Here is a 15,300-nt window from a genome sequence, read left to right as displayed (position 1 = left end):
TACTAAAATTACAACACCTAAAGTTTTTGATGTAGGCATATAAGCTTCAGCCTAGCACCTTACATTGCAGAGGAGCACCAATATTGTGAAACCTTCTGGTGTAATTTTTTAACCAGGCACTTCCAAGCTTTACATAGCCTAGGGTCTCACTAAGTTTAACCCTGGCAATGATCCCTTGAACTGCACAAATTTAAATTGACAACTAGCTGTATCATATTATCAGTCTGGGTAGATCAAAAAGAGAACCTCCCGCTACAATCGGCTAGAAATAGCAGCCAGATTTTCCTCAGACCATATCCAATCATCTTAAAGGGAAAAAAAAGGATATTACTTTGGATAATGTAAAAAAAAAAATACAAAAATAAAAAGACAGGATGGCATGACTGTCTATATCATTGGAGCTGATTTGGGAGTGAAGCAATGTATTATATGACCATTTAATTCCTACAAGAAGCTATACTGTTGTGGTGGGAAGGGAAATTAACTATGACTATATAGCTAAAAGATTGCGACTGCAAATGGTTGAGTGAAATCAAGTACCACCAGATAAGCAGCTGAGATGAGCAATTTTGACGGTTTCATTTGATATTGTGCGTGTGCGTGTGTGCATCTGTGTGTGTGTGTGTGTGACTGGTAAGCTATATAATTCACCAGTCTGACATCTAAAAGAAATATTGAATTTTAAGACTTCACAGTTAGTGGATTACTATTACCTAAGTAGATTCCAATGGATGTACATTATCAGCTTGATAACTATAATGTATGCAAGTGAATTGAAAAGTTCTATGTTAGCAGTGGTGTTTCCTGCATGAATGTGAGACATGTAGTATATGCCTGAAATATGTAAATAAATGCAAATAACAAATCTGATTTTAATAGAAATCTTTCGTTTTCATGAGGACAACTGAAAGAAGGTATAGACATACTATATTCTTTTATTCTTTTTCTTGTTTCAGTCATTTGACTGGCCATGCTGGAGCATCACCTTAAAGGGTTTTAGTCAAAGAAATCGACCCCAGAACTTATTCTTTGTAAGCCTAGAACTTATTCTATTGGTATCTTTTATCGAACTGCTAAGTTATGGGGACATAAACACACCAGCATCAGCTGTTAAGTGATGGTGGCGGGGGGCAAATACAGACACACATAAATACATATATGTATGTGCAGGCATAGCTATGTGGTAAGAAGCTTGCTTCCCAGCCACAGAAACTGAAAGAACCCCATCGTATACATATGTATATACTAGCTGTTGGATTCAGTTTGGCTCGTGTTTTCCTTGTTGAAGTTAAGCCCACCTCTGTCCTTGTATTGAATAGGCATTTCCTTAGAGACAATTCTATTGATTTTGTTGAAATTTTACATGTGAAAAAATGCAAAAGCTGCAAGAAAAATAACATCGTTATGGGAATTTCCATTCAAACGCCCAATTGAGCTCACAAAAATTGATGCCAAATGAACATTATCGAGTTTTCAAAAAATTCCAGCCTTATTTGAACTGCAGGGCATGTGATCTACCTATGTGCCAAAAATCATTAAAATCGGTTGGACAGTGTGGGAGAAGTTAGAGTAACCCCAAGCACACACAGAGACAGATACCATTACACAATTATGTATGTGTGCGTATCTATATATATATATAGTGAGTTCAAAAAAGAAAAAGGACAAAATAACAACAACGCAAGGATGTGATACAGATATTGTGTTGGTTACGTCCAAGGAAATACTGGTTCTATACCTAGTATTTCGGGGATATGAAATTTCATTTAATCTATAGGTATATATTTAGAATAAAATTCATGTTCAGTTAAATGAAGGAAAGAAAATGGAGAGTTAAGATAATAATAGTTATTTATTATTAAAAAATTGGTAATCTTTACTTCTCATAGCCTTTTCCATTAGTACTCAATAGGAAAATAGCAAATTTATACTATAAATTTGCATTTATATGCTATGACCATAGTTTCATCAGAGGAAAAGATATACTGTAAGATGTTACATGCTGACCTTTCCATTCATGCAAGCAGAATGTATATCTTTATCTCAGATGAAATTATGCTCATAACATATAAATACAAATTTATGGCATAAATTTGCAATTTTCCTATTGAGTACTAATGGAAACAGCTGTATGAGGTAAAGCTTACAATTTTTTAATAATGAATAATTATTATGATCTTATTATCTTAACTTTCCCTTTTCTTTCCTTCATTTAACTGAACATGAATTTTATTCTATATATATATTCCCCTATCTCATATTTTAACACCCCACCAAACGGAGTAGAAAACCAGAAGATGTTCAGATAAGCAACCTTGTTTTTCAACCTAGCACACATCTAAACCTCTTTTTTTCAATGCAGATCATAATTATCTTCTTATTTCATTTCATTATTCTATCTATTTCATTATCTATGTAAACACAGTTTCGTCTTCCACACTATACAGTTAGAGAAGAAACTTAAGATCCCTTCTCTTGATCCAACTCTCCCTCTTTCTCCCTCTCTTTCACACTCATTTATTATTGTCATTTATTCATTCATTTATCTAATTTTGTCATAGTTTGGCTGACCGAAAGCTCTTGGTTTTAACTCAAGTTTAAGAATTCAAATGCCTGATTCTGTCTCATTATTAACATCAATATTCTCTCACATTGGCAGCCTGAATTTTTGTTGTTTCATGGTGCAATGGCCCTTCCCACCTCTACCACCTGTACTAGAAGTCCCTTAATGTTCCCCCATCCCTACTTAGGGTTTATCTCCTATGTAATGTAGTGATTATGTAGCACATAAAAATGGTGGTGTAGTGTATGCAGGTTCAAGGCTATTATATGTTTATGAGTTCTGGAAAATGCAAGCTTTCTTTTCAGGTACATGACACTGCTGTACCCCATACCAGGGTCTCACGGGCCCACACCTCCCACACCCTTGGGTTGGCACACTCAATGTGGGCCTGTTGAAAGGTAGGTCTGGTGAGATTGTTGAGATGCTTGAACGGAGACATGTAGATTTATGCTGCATCCAAGAAGTAAGGTGGAGAGGAAGTTCTGCTAGGTTCCTCACAGGCAAAGAACATAGGTATAAGATTTTCTGGGCAAGGAACACTGATGGGGTCGGGGGCATGGGTATACTTCTTGCGGATAAATGGGTTGATAAGGTAATCAAGGTAGTCAGTGTCTGTGATAGAATACTTGAGATTAGATTAGTGCTGCATCATGGGTTAGCAATCATTCTCTCAGCCGGGGCTACCTGATAAACAGGAAGACCAATTTTATGACACCCTCTTACAGACTACCTTGTCAACGAATTACAGGGACCTTCTCTTTGTGGCTGGCGACTTCAATGGGCATGTTGGATAACATGCAGAGGGCTTCCATGGCATACATGGAGGCTATGGTTTTGGTTCCCACAATGAGGGAACCAGGCTGCTGGAGTTCTGCGATGCAAATGATCTTATGGTTTATAAAACTAACTTCAGGAAACCTGCCAGTCACCTATTCACCTACCAATCTGGTAGATACACTAGTCAAATTGACTACATGCTCACCAGAAAACAGGGAAGATGGCTACTTATAAATGCCAAAACCTTCCCAGGTGAAGAATGCACCCCACAACATAGATTAGTAGTTAGCAATTACAGGATCAGGGCTAAATGGATGCCCAGAAGATGACCTGCAGAGAGAAGAGTGGTCTGGAAGCTTAAGGATCCTGTGAATGGACAGAGATTTAGAGACGTATTACTTGAAGCTTTTGATGAAATAGAGGGGGATATAGTATCACATGATGTGGAAGACAACTTGAGGTTTCTATGGGACAACCTGTTGGGGGTTACTTACCAGATCAGTGGATAGTGCAAAGTCCCCTCTCGACCTAAGGTAAAGTGGTGGTGGAACAATATAGTTGATGGGCCATTAGGGAAAAGAAACAGGCATGGAAGGACTGGAAGAACGGTGGTAGCAGGAAATTATATCAGACTGCCAGAAGGGAAGCTAGGAGACAGATTTACTTAGCCAGAGGGGAGGCAGGTAAGAATAAATTTGCCAATGTTCTACATTATAAGGAACAAAGACTTGAAGTGTTTTGTGTTGCAAGACAGTGTGTGAGAGAGAATCGTGATGTCATAAGAGAGAAATGTATCCGCATAGATGATGGCTCACTTGCATTTAATGAAGCTGCGAGGAGAGAGACATGGAGACACCACGATGAAAGGTTGCTAAATGAAGAGAATGAATAGGAGAAAGAGAGTCTGCTGAATGTTGACCCAACAGAGGGACCAGCAATCCAAATTGACAGTACCTTGGTAGATAAAGTAATTAAGGGTATGAAAAGAGGGAAAGCCCCCGGCCCATCAGGAATCACCGCAGAGATGCTTAAAACATCTGGCAGTGTTGGCTATAGTCTAGTCACCCGTATAGTTAATCAGATGATACATGAAGGAGTCATACCCAATGACTGGTGAAGCAGCACCATAGTCAACTGCTATAAAAGTAAAGGTGATGCATTAGAAACAAATAATTACAGAGGTATCAAGTTGTTGGATCAGGTAATGAAAGTCACGGAGAGGGTCATAGCCCAACTAATTAGGGAGAGAGTCAGTCTAGATGAGATGCAGTTTGGGTTTGTGCCAAGGAAAAGCACCACTGATGCTATATTTCTAGTAAGACAGCTGCAGGAGAAATACCTGGCCAAAGATAAATCTCTGTACCTGGTATTCGTTGACATGGAGAAAGCCTTTGACAGGGTCCCCTGATCCCTTATTTGGTGGTCAATGCAGAAACTAGGGATAGATGAGTGGTTAGTGAGAGCTGCACAAGCCATGTACATGGATGCTGTCAGTAAGGTGAGGGTTGGCAACAAATACAGTGAAGACTTCCGAGTAGGAGTAGGAGTCCACCCAGGATCTGTCCTCAGGCCCCTCTTATTCATCATAAGCCTCCAGGCAATAACAGAGGGATTCAAGATGGGATGTCTCCAGAAACTTCTCTATACTGATGACCTTGCTCTAATTGCTGAGTCACTATCTGAACTAGAGACGTTTCAGGTGTAAAAGCAAGGTCTAGAATCGAAGGGCCTTAGAGTCAATCTAGCAAAAACCAAAGTCCTAATAAGTAGGAAAGCAGACAAACCACAAATCCCTTCAGGTAGAAAAGGCGTAGGTAGAAACTCCATAAGATGTACCTAGTGTAAGCTCTGGACATTAAATGATGATGATGATGATTAGGCTTGGGGCTAAAATAGGTGGCTGCAACATAAACGTATGGTTAATTAAGTGGAAGACTGCTGCAATCCGAGTTGTTTTGATAGTTAAATTAAGGATGAGTAAGCATAGACTTTACGGAACAAAAAAATTGACAGACGCAGGAGTGGCTGTGTGGTAAGTAGCTTGCTTACCAACCACACGGTTCCAGGTTCATTCCCACTGCATGACACCTTGGGCAGCTGTCTTCTACTATGGCCTCGGGCCAACCAAAGCCTTGCGAGTGGATTTGGTAGGCGGAAACTGAAAGAAGCCCGTCATATATATATATATATATATATATGTATGTATGTATGTATGTGTGTGTGTATATATGTTTGTGTGTCTGTGTTTGTCCCCCCAACATTGCTTGACATCCAATGCTGGTGTGTTTACGTCCCCATAACTTAATGGTTCGGCAAAAGAAACCGATAGAATAAGTACTAGGCTTACAAAGAATAAGTCCTGGGGTCAATTTGCTCGACTAAAGGCGGTGCTCCAGCATGGCCACAGTCAAATGACTGAAACAAGTAAAAGAGTTAAACAAATGTCGATAAAAGATATAATTTTGAGTATGTCTTTTGGTAAGTTGTAATATTTATGAATTGAATAGTATTATTCATTAGGGTTAATCTGTCCAGACTATCCTAATACCGAATTGGTGGTGTTCAAATATTTTTTACAAAGGATCTATATACAGTAACTTGGTTACTAGAAATAGCAAAGTCCCTCAAATCATGCCTTATTGCAGTAGTCCTCAAGCATTTTTTTTACATATGGACCATTTCAATCCCTATTTTACTCTACTAGACCTTCATAACCATTCAGTGTTTAGAAAAAATCCTGTTATATTTTTATAATTGAATACAGACTGTCCTCATTTAACGTCCGAGTTACATTCCAACAGCCCCGTCGTAAAACAAATTCATCATTAAACGAATATTCATAGGGTACGTATTTTTCTTTTTATAGGTATAGTGTCCTGTACGTACATATAAAAACAGAACACCGTACTGTATAAAGTATATGCAGTACAGGTCAAGAATCACTCTCATAAATTGTTGAAAAATGAATAAGTAACAGGAAGATTATCACAAGGAAAACCTTAGAAGTTAGGATGTGTATACTGTATTATTGTAGCTCAGACATTGTATGTTTGTGATTCCAGGCCCAGTACATAAGATGCCTAATAAACTTTTCTCAGGATTATATAGAAAAGGTGAAAAGGTTTAAAGGAAACTCAAACATAATTACTTTGTTTTAATTTGGATAAAGATGACAAAAGCAACTCATTCTTGACATCAAAATGCATGAAAAATCTCGTCAGTGTTGTTTGCTTTGTAATCTTCTTTTTTTGTCATAAATTTCTTGATAACATCGGAAAAGTTCAGTTGACTGCCTTTCCACCTTGGAAAATTGCTAAAAATTTGGATCCATCGCCCCAAGTTCTATTTTGTGAAATATGTAATGATGGCTCGTAAAGTTCGTCATAACTCCGAGTAGTCGTTAAATAGGTAGGTCGTTAAATGAGGACAGTCTGTATTATTAGAAATTGTATTAAAAAATTGTTGAAGTATTTCATATATTGTAGAAATATTACCAATTTATTGCACATAAATTTTAGCGAAAAAATCTTATATGGACCCTGAGTGAGAACCATACCCTATTGCCTTAAAAAATGGCAAGATAGATTAAATAGAGTAGTGAAAGGTATAAAAAAAAAAGACATGATGGCCATGGCTGGAACACCTTTCATCAAAGGTGTACATAATCATTGTCTCCTTGTAAAAAAAGCATATTTGCTAACCTGTCTGAAAACTGATATGGCTCTCATTTCAAAGGCCAGTTAAGAAGTTTTGAATTATTTGTAAAACTAACTAGAGTGACATTTTCTATAGGTAGCTGCTCTTTCTAGCAGATGCATGCAGAAAGAAAATGGAAATAGAAAGGAAAAAAGATAAAGACTTTTAAAAGCTTTGTTATCTATGCAAACATCATTTCATTACTCTGTATCTATGCACGGTGGTCTATATAGATACATATATATTTGCTCACTCACTGAGGATCTCATTAAATGATGTTTATGTTCAACTACTTGTGTTTTTATTATCATGCAAATATCTGTATTTAACACTCATGGAAGAATTGACAATATATTCTATTATTGACATATTTGCCATCATAGGCATAAGTGTTGTTATGTGGTAAGAAGTTTGCTTCCCAACCACATGGTTTTAAGTACAGGGTTCGATTCATTCAGCTAAGAATTATTCAAGCACTGCCCCATTATGGCCGCAGTCTAATGACTGAAACAAGTATAAGATAAAAGATATGTATGTATGTGTGTGCGTGAGGTTGGTTACTATCTCCTTATCTTGACATCATGTGATAGTTGTAAGTGTCACTGTCATGCAAGCGTTGTCCTTTGTTTTCAGTCTTCTGGTCTTGAGGAAATATTACCTTAGCTGGAACCAGGTGAAGGTTGGTGCCAAGAAGGGCATCCAGCTGTATAAAATCTGCCTCAACAAACTCTGTCCAAGCAATATAAGTATGGAAAAGGGGATGTTAAAACAATAATGATGATGATGATAAGCTGCCCATTTTTCCCTCCCACAAAAAATATCCCAGAAAAAAAAGCCTGCATCTTATAAACACAAGGGTTACTGGCATGTGGTAGTTCACAAAGGGACTTTCTAAAATTGTGTCTAATAAACCATCATACAAATAATTACAAAATTCCTTTATATGTATTGTAATGAAGTCATGTTGTTGTTCTTAGCCCAGGTCAACCCTGTTTGAGAACTTATAATCAAAGGCTTTCCAACCGAGACCATTCCATTTTGTTTTAAATGGTAATTATTACAATATTATTATTCAATGTGTCCTAATGCAGCAAGCTGGCAGAATTGTTAGCATGCTGAGCAAAATGCTTAGAAGCACTTTTTCTGTCTTTACGTTCTGAGTTCAAATGCTGCCAAGGTTGACTTTGCCTTTCATCCTTTCAGGGTCGATAAAATAAGTATCAGTTGTGGATTTGGGTCGATGTAATCGACTTATCCCCTCACCCAAAATTTCAGGCCTTGTGCCTATAGTAGAAAGGATTACTCAATATGTTCTTCCTGTTTTTATGATGACAATGAAACGAATTGGCTGATATCTCTAGAAATCAATTGATTATGTAGAGATTCCCTTATCAGCTTTTATTAAGTCATTAAGTGCTTTCTCTGGCTAATGTATACCTACTTTTATAAATTCCCAATTTAAACAAATGATAAAGATGAAATTTACCTAAAATTTTGTTTAATATTTGTAAATTGGAATGTGTTTGTTCTTAACCTCTACATTTTATATTGGTAGTTTTATCTTTTGTTTAAATGTCATTTTATTTCTGAGAAATCATCATCACACCACATTCCCATTAATCATAAGCAGAAGTCTGTTAGAGCCCTCAAAATCTTTCCAATTGTTAAATCTATCACTGAGGATCTTTCCTGGTCAAAGCACATCCTTAAATCATTAGCATTCAGATTACTCTATCAAATGTAACATTTATTTATTAACATTCTTTTGAATTATCATACATTATCTTGTAGCTCCAAGATTTTGATGGACCTATTTTGTATTTTTAGAATGACATTGTGGGGTAGCTGTCCTCATCCATACGCATCACATGGCCATATTTATAAATATTTTCTAATCATGTAATTGACAGTTGTATCTCCATCTCCTAGTTTTGATTATCACTCAAAGGGCTATTAATCATATTGGATTTCTAACCCTTTATTAACATTACTAAGTACACAGTCACTCCTTATCTGTTGGGCAAATGTTAGGAATATACTTTTGCCACTGTTGGTACTATCAGGTAATGTTACATTAGTAATCAGTTGATAATTAAACAGTCTTCTTGTTATTGATAACATATACCGTAAATCCTCGAGTATAGTCCGCCCTTGATTATAATACGCGGGGGATTTTTAGAGGGCTGTACCTTTGAAAAACCTAAATCATGTGTATAATATGCACCCCTTCTCTAACTTGAGTCAAGGAGGTCTATATAAAGTCCTTGGTTTGTAAATGTATATACAGTAACGTCCTTTATTATTATTGTATATATAACATAATGCAAACGTGTAGCTTTTTTGTGCACTTTGTTTGCAGAAAATAAAGAAATAACAGTAATAACGTCAGTGAACAATAAATATTAAGTATATTGCCTTTACATATTTATCACTTAGGAAATTTTGCTCAGAGAATATTTTTCATTTTTAACCTCGTATATAGTACGCACTAGAAATTTTGACCTTTAAATTTTGGGAAAAAAGTGCGGATTATACTCAAGGATTTACGGTATTTATTATAAACATACAAATGAAAAATTTGTTTAATTAAATATTTTAATTTTATAAATGCTTAGTTTTAAAATTATTATTCAGTTCATTATTCTGAATAGTGAAGACGCATGGCTCAGTGGTTAGAGCGTCAGGCTCACAATCATGAGGTAGTGAGTTTGATTCCTGGACCGGGCTGTGTGTTGTGTTTTTGAGCAAGACACTTTATTTCGTGTTGCTCCAGTTCAGTTAGCTTTAGAAATGAGTTGCAACGTCACTGGTGCCAAGCTGTATCAGCCTTTGCCTTTCCCTTGGATAACATTGGTGGCATGGAGAGAGGAGGCTGATACTCATGGGTGACTGCCATTCTTCCATAAACAAACTTGTCTGGACTTGTGCCACAGAAGGGAACTTTCTAGATGCAATCCCATGGTCATTCATGACCAAAGGGGGTCTTTATTCTGAATAAGCATCATAAAATTAGAATAAAGCTAAATAATAATTAAAATATTTATGTAACTTTAACTGATATCACTAACAGTGATGAAAGTATACTCAATACAACTTTTGTCATATGACAGCAGGCAACATTCTAGTTTAATAATACTGAGATAAGCACAAGTTGAGATCATAGCTTTTTAGTGCAGCAGTGACGTCATTCATCACTAACATCTCTTAATGTCTGTCTTCCCTGCTGTCATGGTTTGGGTGATTTGACAGGATCCAATAGATCCAAGGATTGTATCTTGCATCAAAGTCTACTTTGGTGGATTTTCTGTGGCTGGCGGTCCTGATATGGAAAAACTTTCAAAATACAAAGACCTGGAAATAGAGGTAACTCGAATGTGGAATCTAAAAACAGAAACAATTCCTATCATAGTAGGTGCCTTAGGTATAATAAAAAAAATATTATATTCAGACAAATACATAACAAAAACACCAGGACTTACAAATATATATAACATACAGAAAATTGCACTACTGGGCACTGCACACATCCTACGCAAGACACTTTCAATACAGTAACCATAAGAGCATCACAGCAAACCACAGCACATACCCAAGGCGCACAGAGCTGCACTCGGTAGTGAAGTGAAAGCACGTTATAAAAATAAAATTACTGAACAATAATAATAATAATAATAATATGGCTTCTGATCTTAACTGACTGGAAGTGTTATCATGTACATTGTTTTGTCTTGGTATAAAAGATGGACTACAGCGAATATTCTGCTCAATACCACAGATTTGCTTGTCAGTTGTCTGACCTTAACCAGTTGAGCATATACCTTGGTGGCTGACGATATGTGCATCTCTGATCACAAGTAGAAGTAGTGGAGTAGCATCATAGCCATGTGCTGAGAGGAATTCTTTGGAATTTGGATAATTCACCTCTGGAAACATGGGTGCTTCATTCAACATTTTTAAACAACCCTTGTTTAGGGACCTTTTGAGCAAGATGGGCCACTCAACCTGAAGAAAATTCTAATTGGGACCCCACCTGCAAGGTCATGCACTGTTTATCTTGATGTGAGATCACTTTTTCACACACACATATGATTGTGATGCATGTGCCTGGTGTACCCTTATCAAACAGGTAGTCATGATGGAGATACTGGGCTTCATATATTTAACTCCATTGTCAATTTGATGGCATGCACTGCTCTCTCACTCAATAATAATGATAATAATAATGATGATGATGATAATGACTGATATACATATACACATGTATCTATACAGACAGACAGATTGATATATATATATAGATGTATACACATATACGTATATATACATACACACACACACACATGAACCTATGCACATACACACAATAACATCTAAGCAATTATCATCTTACAGAGTGAGGAGGATTACAGCAGTCATACATGAAGTTTTCTCCCAAATTAACATTAGATAAAGACAACTGTGAGATTGTTTGTATCTCTGTATATTTCATTTTATCATCATTGTATATGCAAAATCATCAGAAATTGTGAGTCATGACATTTGTAGCAACTTTGAGTGCTTCATTTGTGTTGCTCATGCATAAGGATGCCATGTACAGTGCAAGTTGGTTTCTTTGATATCGCTGGTGATAATCAGTTTATGCTGATAACGGATACTAAGTTAGCATGTTTTCGTTGGAGGATGATTTTGAGATTTCTGTGCATGGAAATCATGTTTGTCTGCTGTGAAATGTTTTGGTTGCATATAGTTGAAAAGTGGAGGTTGTCATCATCATTGCAGGGATTGTGTGAGTTGTTAGTCATAGCAGCAAGTAGAACATTAATATAATAGTAGGAAGTGTGTGGGTAACATAATTTAACCTCGTGTACACCAGAGTTTATAGACCGTGAAAGACTTGCAATAGAAATGTTTGGTTAGACACTCCTTATCCATCATTTATAAAATAGTTAGAGTCTATAGTCAGGCTATGGTTGGGACACTACAAGAACTGATCAGCTTGTTGAATTGGAGTAACCTTAGATGTTACACTTAATGCTTTTTGTATATGGTGGTGAGATAGGTGCAGTAAAGTAAGTTTAACTCTTTAGCATTCAGATTGCTGTCAAATGTGATATTTATTCATATTGTTTTGAATTAATCGCACGTTTATCTTGTAGCTTCAACATTTTGATGGTGTGTTTATTTAGTTTTAGAATGACATTGCTGGGTAGGTGTGAAAGGCCAGATCTGGCCAGTTTGAACATAAAACACATAAAATATTCGGGTTGAATATGGCTGGTTTAAATGCTAAGAGAAGCTTTATATATACATTGTAGATTTGGAAGCAAAATAATCAATGTGGTGGCTTTAGCAATAGAAGTACAACATAGAAAGCTATCTTGGTTGGAGAAGTGGCAGATAGAATGTTACAAAGTTAGTAGACACAATCTACATAATACTAATAAATCTGATGTTAAGAATTGTACAATTGAACAGTCATAGCCCATAGAGGCATTCTATTTTATTTCTTTTTTTTTTTTTATACATTTTCGTTTACTCATTTACTTTTTATGATTGCTTTCCTTTTCTGAAATATAATTTTCCTTATTTTTTACAGAACATGAATCAATCAAAAATGGGCTCTGAATTTCCATCCATTCAATGAAACTGAAAAAAAGGACAAAAAGAAATAAATACTCAATGAAGTGATATTACCTGTGGGGTTCCACTATGGGTGGAATGAATAGTTGTTGTTTACCTCAAAAATTTGCTTTTAAAGATGGTGAACACTCAAGTTCTTTCTCCAGTAGTAGATATCATGGCCGCAACTTCAGTGCGGCCTTCAACCTTTCCAGTCTGGGTGATGAAGGAGACAACAATCAAGGCCTAATAAATATTAATAATTCAACGGAAGAGGAGCTGATGACATTACCTGGAATTAACCGAAGCATAGCTCAGAATATTATTGAATATAGATGCAGAATTGGGGGGTTTAAAAAAATCGAAGATTTAGCACTTGTGTCTGGTGTAGGAGCAGCTAAACTAAGTGTTCTTCGTCAAGAGATATGTGTAAGTACGAAAAAAGGCAGTTCACATGACAGTTCTCCTTGTAGTAGTAGTCAGGATGTTAACTCCAATGAACATTGTATAAAAGATATTCGTTGCTCCAATAGCAGCAATCAGTTACACGTTAATGTAAATATAGCAAATGTGTTTCAGTTGATGAAAATAAAGGGTATTGATCAAACTGTAGCCGAAAATATTGTTTCTTATAGAGATAAAAAAGGACATTATAAAACAATTGAAGATCTTCTTAAAGTGAAAAGTATAAGTGCTGGATTATTAGGTGCAATACGACATAATCTCATACTGAGTGATACTGGTAGTAATACAGCCGTTGTTTCGACGACAACAAATAGGACTAGAAGTACAACACTAAGAGATAGCCATACAAATGATTATTTTTATAACTTAATTAACAAAGACACTGATATGAGTTCACTAACAAAACACGACGATTCACTTCACGAACTTATTCAGCTATTAGGTCCATTGGCTAAGAAGTCAGTTCGACCAAAAGTTCAATCTTTCCCATTCAAAAGAAACAACATATCAGCTTTACGAATTGCAACTTGGAATCTTGATGGATGTTCATTTGAAAAAATTTCCAATCCTGGAGTATGTGATGTTATTTGTATGACTGTACTTGAAAATGGGTAGGTAACATCTTGTTATTTTTCGCAAATCTGCATGTACCATTCATTCATCTAATAAACACTTATATTAGTCTGCATTTGGCAGAATAATTAAAAGAGTCATACAAAATGCCTTGTGCTATTTCTTGTTACTCTTTACATTCTGAGTTCAAATCCTGCTAATATCAATCTTGTCTTTCATCCCTTTGGGGCGTCAGTATAATTAACCCTTCTCTCTCTCCCAGATTTCAGGCCTTGTACTTGTGTTAAAAATAATTATACACTTTATTTCTTGGCTAATATCAAAATTTAAGGTATCCTTAATTGTAATGAACTAAATTATAAACTGCTTTCATAGAGGTATTCATGTATCTTTTATTAGTTTGGAGATCTAACAAGACCATTAATGAAAAAGACAACTGATAAGAAGAAGCTCTTTAAAAATGAGTAAATATCATTACAATTATTACAAAAGAAATTGTGTGTCAAAACTATTTGTTGTTTTAGAAACGTCATGTAACTACCTGAAGACCCTTTCTTCACCATCAGCCTATTAAGATTTTCTACATTAAATACTTAAATTAATTGTTCTCTCTCAGAACCATTTCCTTGTAGAACTTCAACCCTGTCTTTGTGTTCCCTTTCAAATACTAAACTTTAACAGTTCTCACTAAATATTAACTGCAATAACCCTGCTTGCTAAATACAGTTTTCAAGAGATTAGAATTAACCATTAAAAAATGTAATTAATTTAATTAACATATTCATATTATATCTTTAGGAGTAAATTATTTTTATTATGACAAATACAGTAGTGTAGATAGCAGATATGCCAGGCTAAATAAATCTCTATTTGGTGTTTACATGAAAAAATAAGAGTTAAGTTAGTTTCAATATATTTAATGCAGGGAGCATCAAAAGTTAAATGGAAATAAATTATGCCGTGAGAAAGAAACAAAACAAAAACATAAATATTGATAATTGGCATAAGGTGACGAGCTGACAAAATCATTAGCATGCCGGGCAAAATGCTTAGCAGTATTTCATCATTCTTTAGATTCTGAGTTCATCCCCAACAGCATTTGAACTCAGAATGTAAAGTCAGAGGAGATGTTGCTAAGCATTTTTTCAAGCACAGTAACGATTCTGCCAGTGGTCACCTTATGTCATTTCAAATATTAAAATTCATATAACATAAAGATGAAAAACCTTTAACACAAAAACTTAACCTAGCATGGTTTCTTCTTTTGCTCAATAACTTTTGTGCAAAGGCTATTGAGACACAGTTGTAACACAGGATAAAAAAAATGATCATTACTCTTTTACTTGTTTCAGTCATTTGACTGCGGCCATGCTGGAGCACTGCCTTTAGTCGAGCAAATCGATCCCAGGACTTATTCTTGTAAGCCTAGTACTTATTCTATCGGTCTCTTTTGCCAAACCGCTAAGTTACGGGGACATAAACACACCAGCATCGGTTGTCAAGCGATGTTGGGGGAACAAACACAGACACACAAACACACATATTCTTTTATTCATTTCAGTCATATCGGTCGCTTATGCTGAACCGCTAAGTTACGGGGACGTAAA

At 35.8% G+C, this 15,300-nt stretch overlaps 1 protein-coding gene across 3 annotated transcripts in view; it reads left to right on the top strand.

Moving 5' to 3' along the window:
• LOC106875285 (endonuclease/exonuclease/phosphatase family domain-containing protein 1) overlaps nt 1-15,300 on the top strand; it is an 84,708-nt gene that overhangs the window by 32,864 nt on the left and 36,544 nt on the right. For all 3 annotated transcript variants that reach the window (XM_052968280.1, XM_052968275.1, XM_052968279.1), the window contains exon 2: nt 12,633-13,731. In XM_052968280.1, coding sequence (XP_052824240.1) covers nt 12,746-13,731 — 986 coding nt within the window. In that variant the 5' untranslated portion in view covers nt 12,633-12,745. The remainder of the gene's footprint in view (nt 1-12,632; nt 13,732-15,300) is intronic.

This window comes from Octopus bimaculoides, chromosome 1 (genome assembly GCF_001194135.2).
Source record: "Octopus bimaculoides isolate UCB-OBI-ISO-001 chromosome 1, ASM119413v2, whole genome shotgun sequence".
Lineage (NCBI taxonomy): Eukaryota > Metazoa > Mollusca > Cephalopoda > Octopoda > Octopodidae > Octopus > Octopus bimaculoides.
Note: the sequence above shows the minus strand (reverse complement) of the source record. Positions and strands in the feature narration are given on the sequence as shown.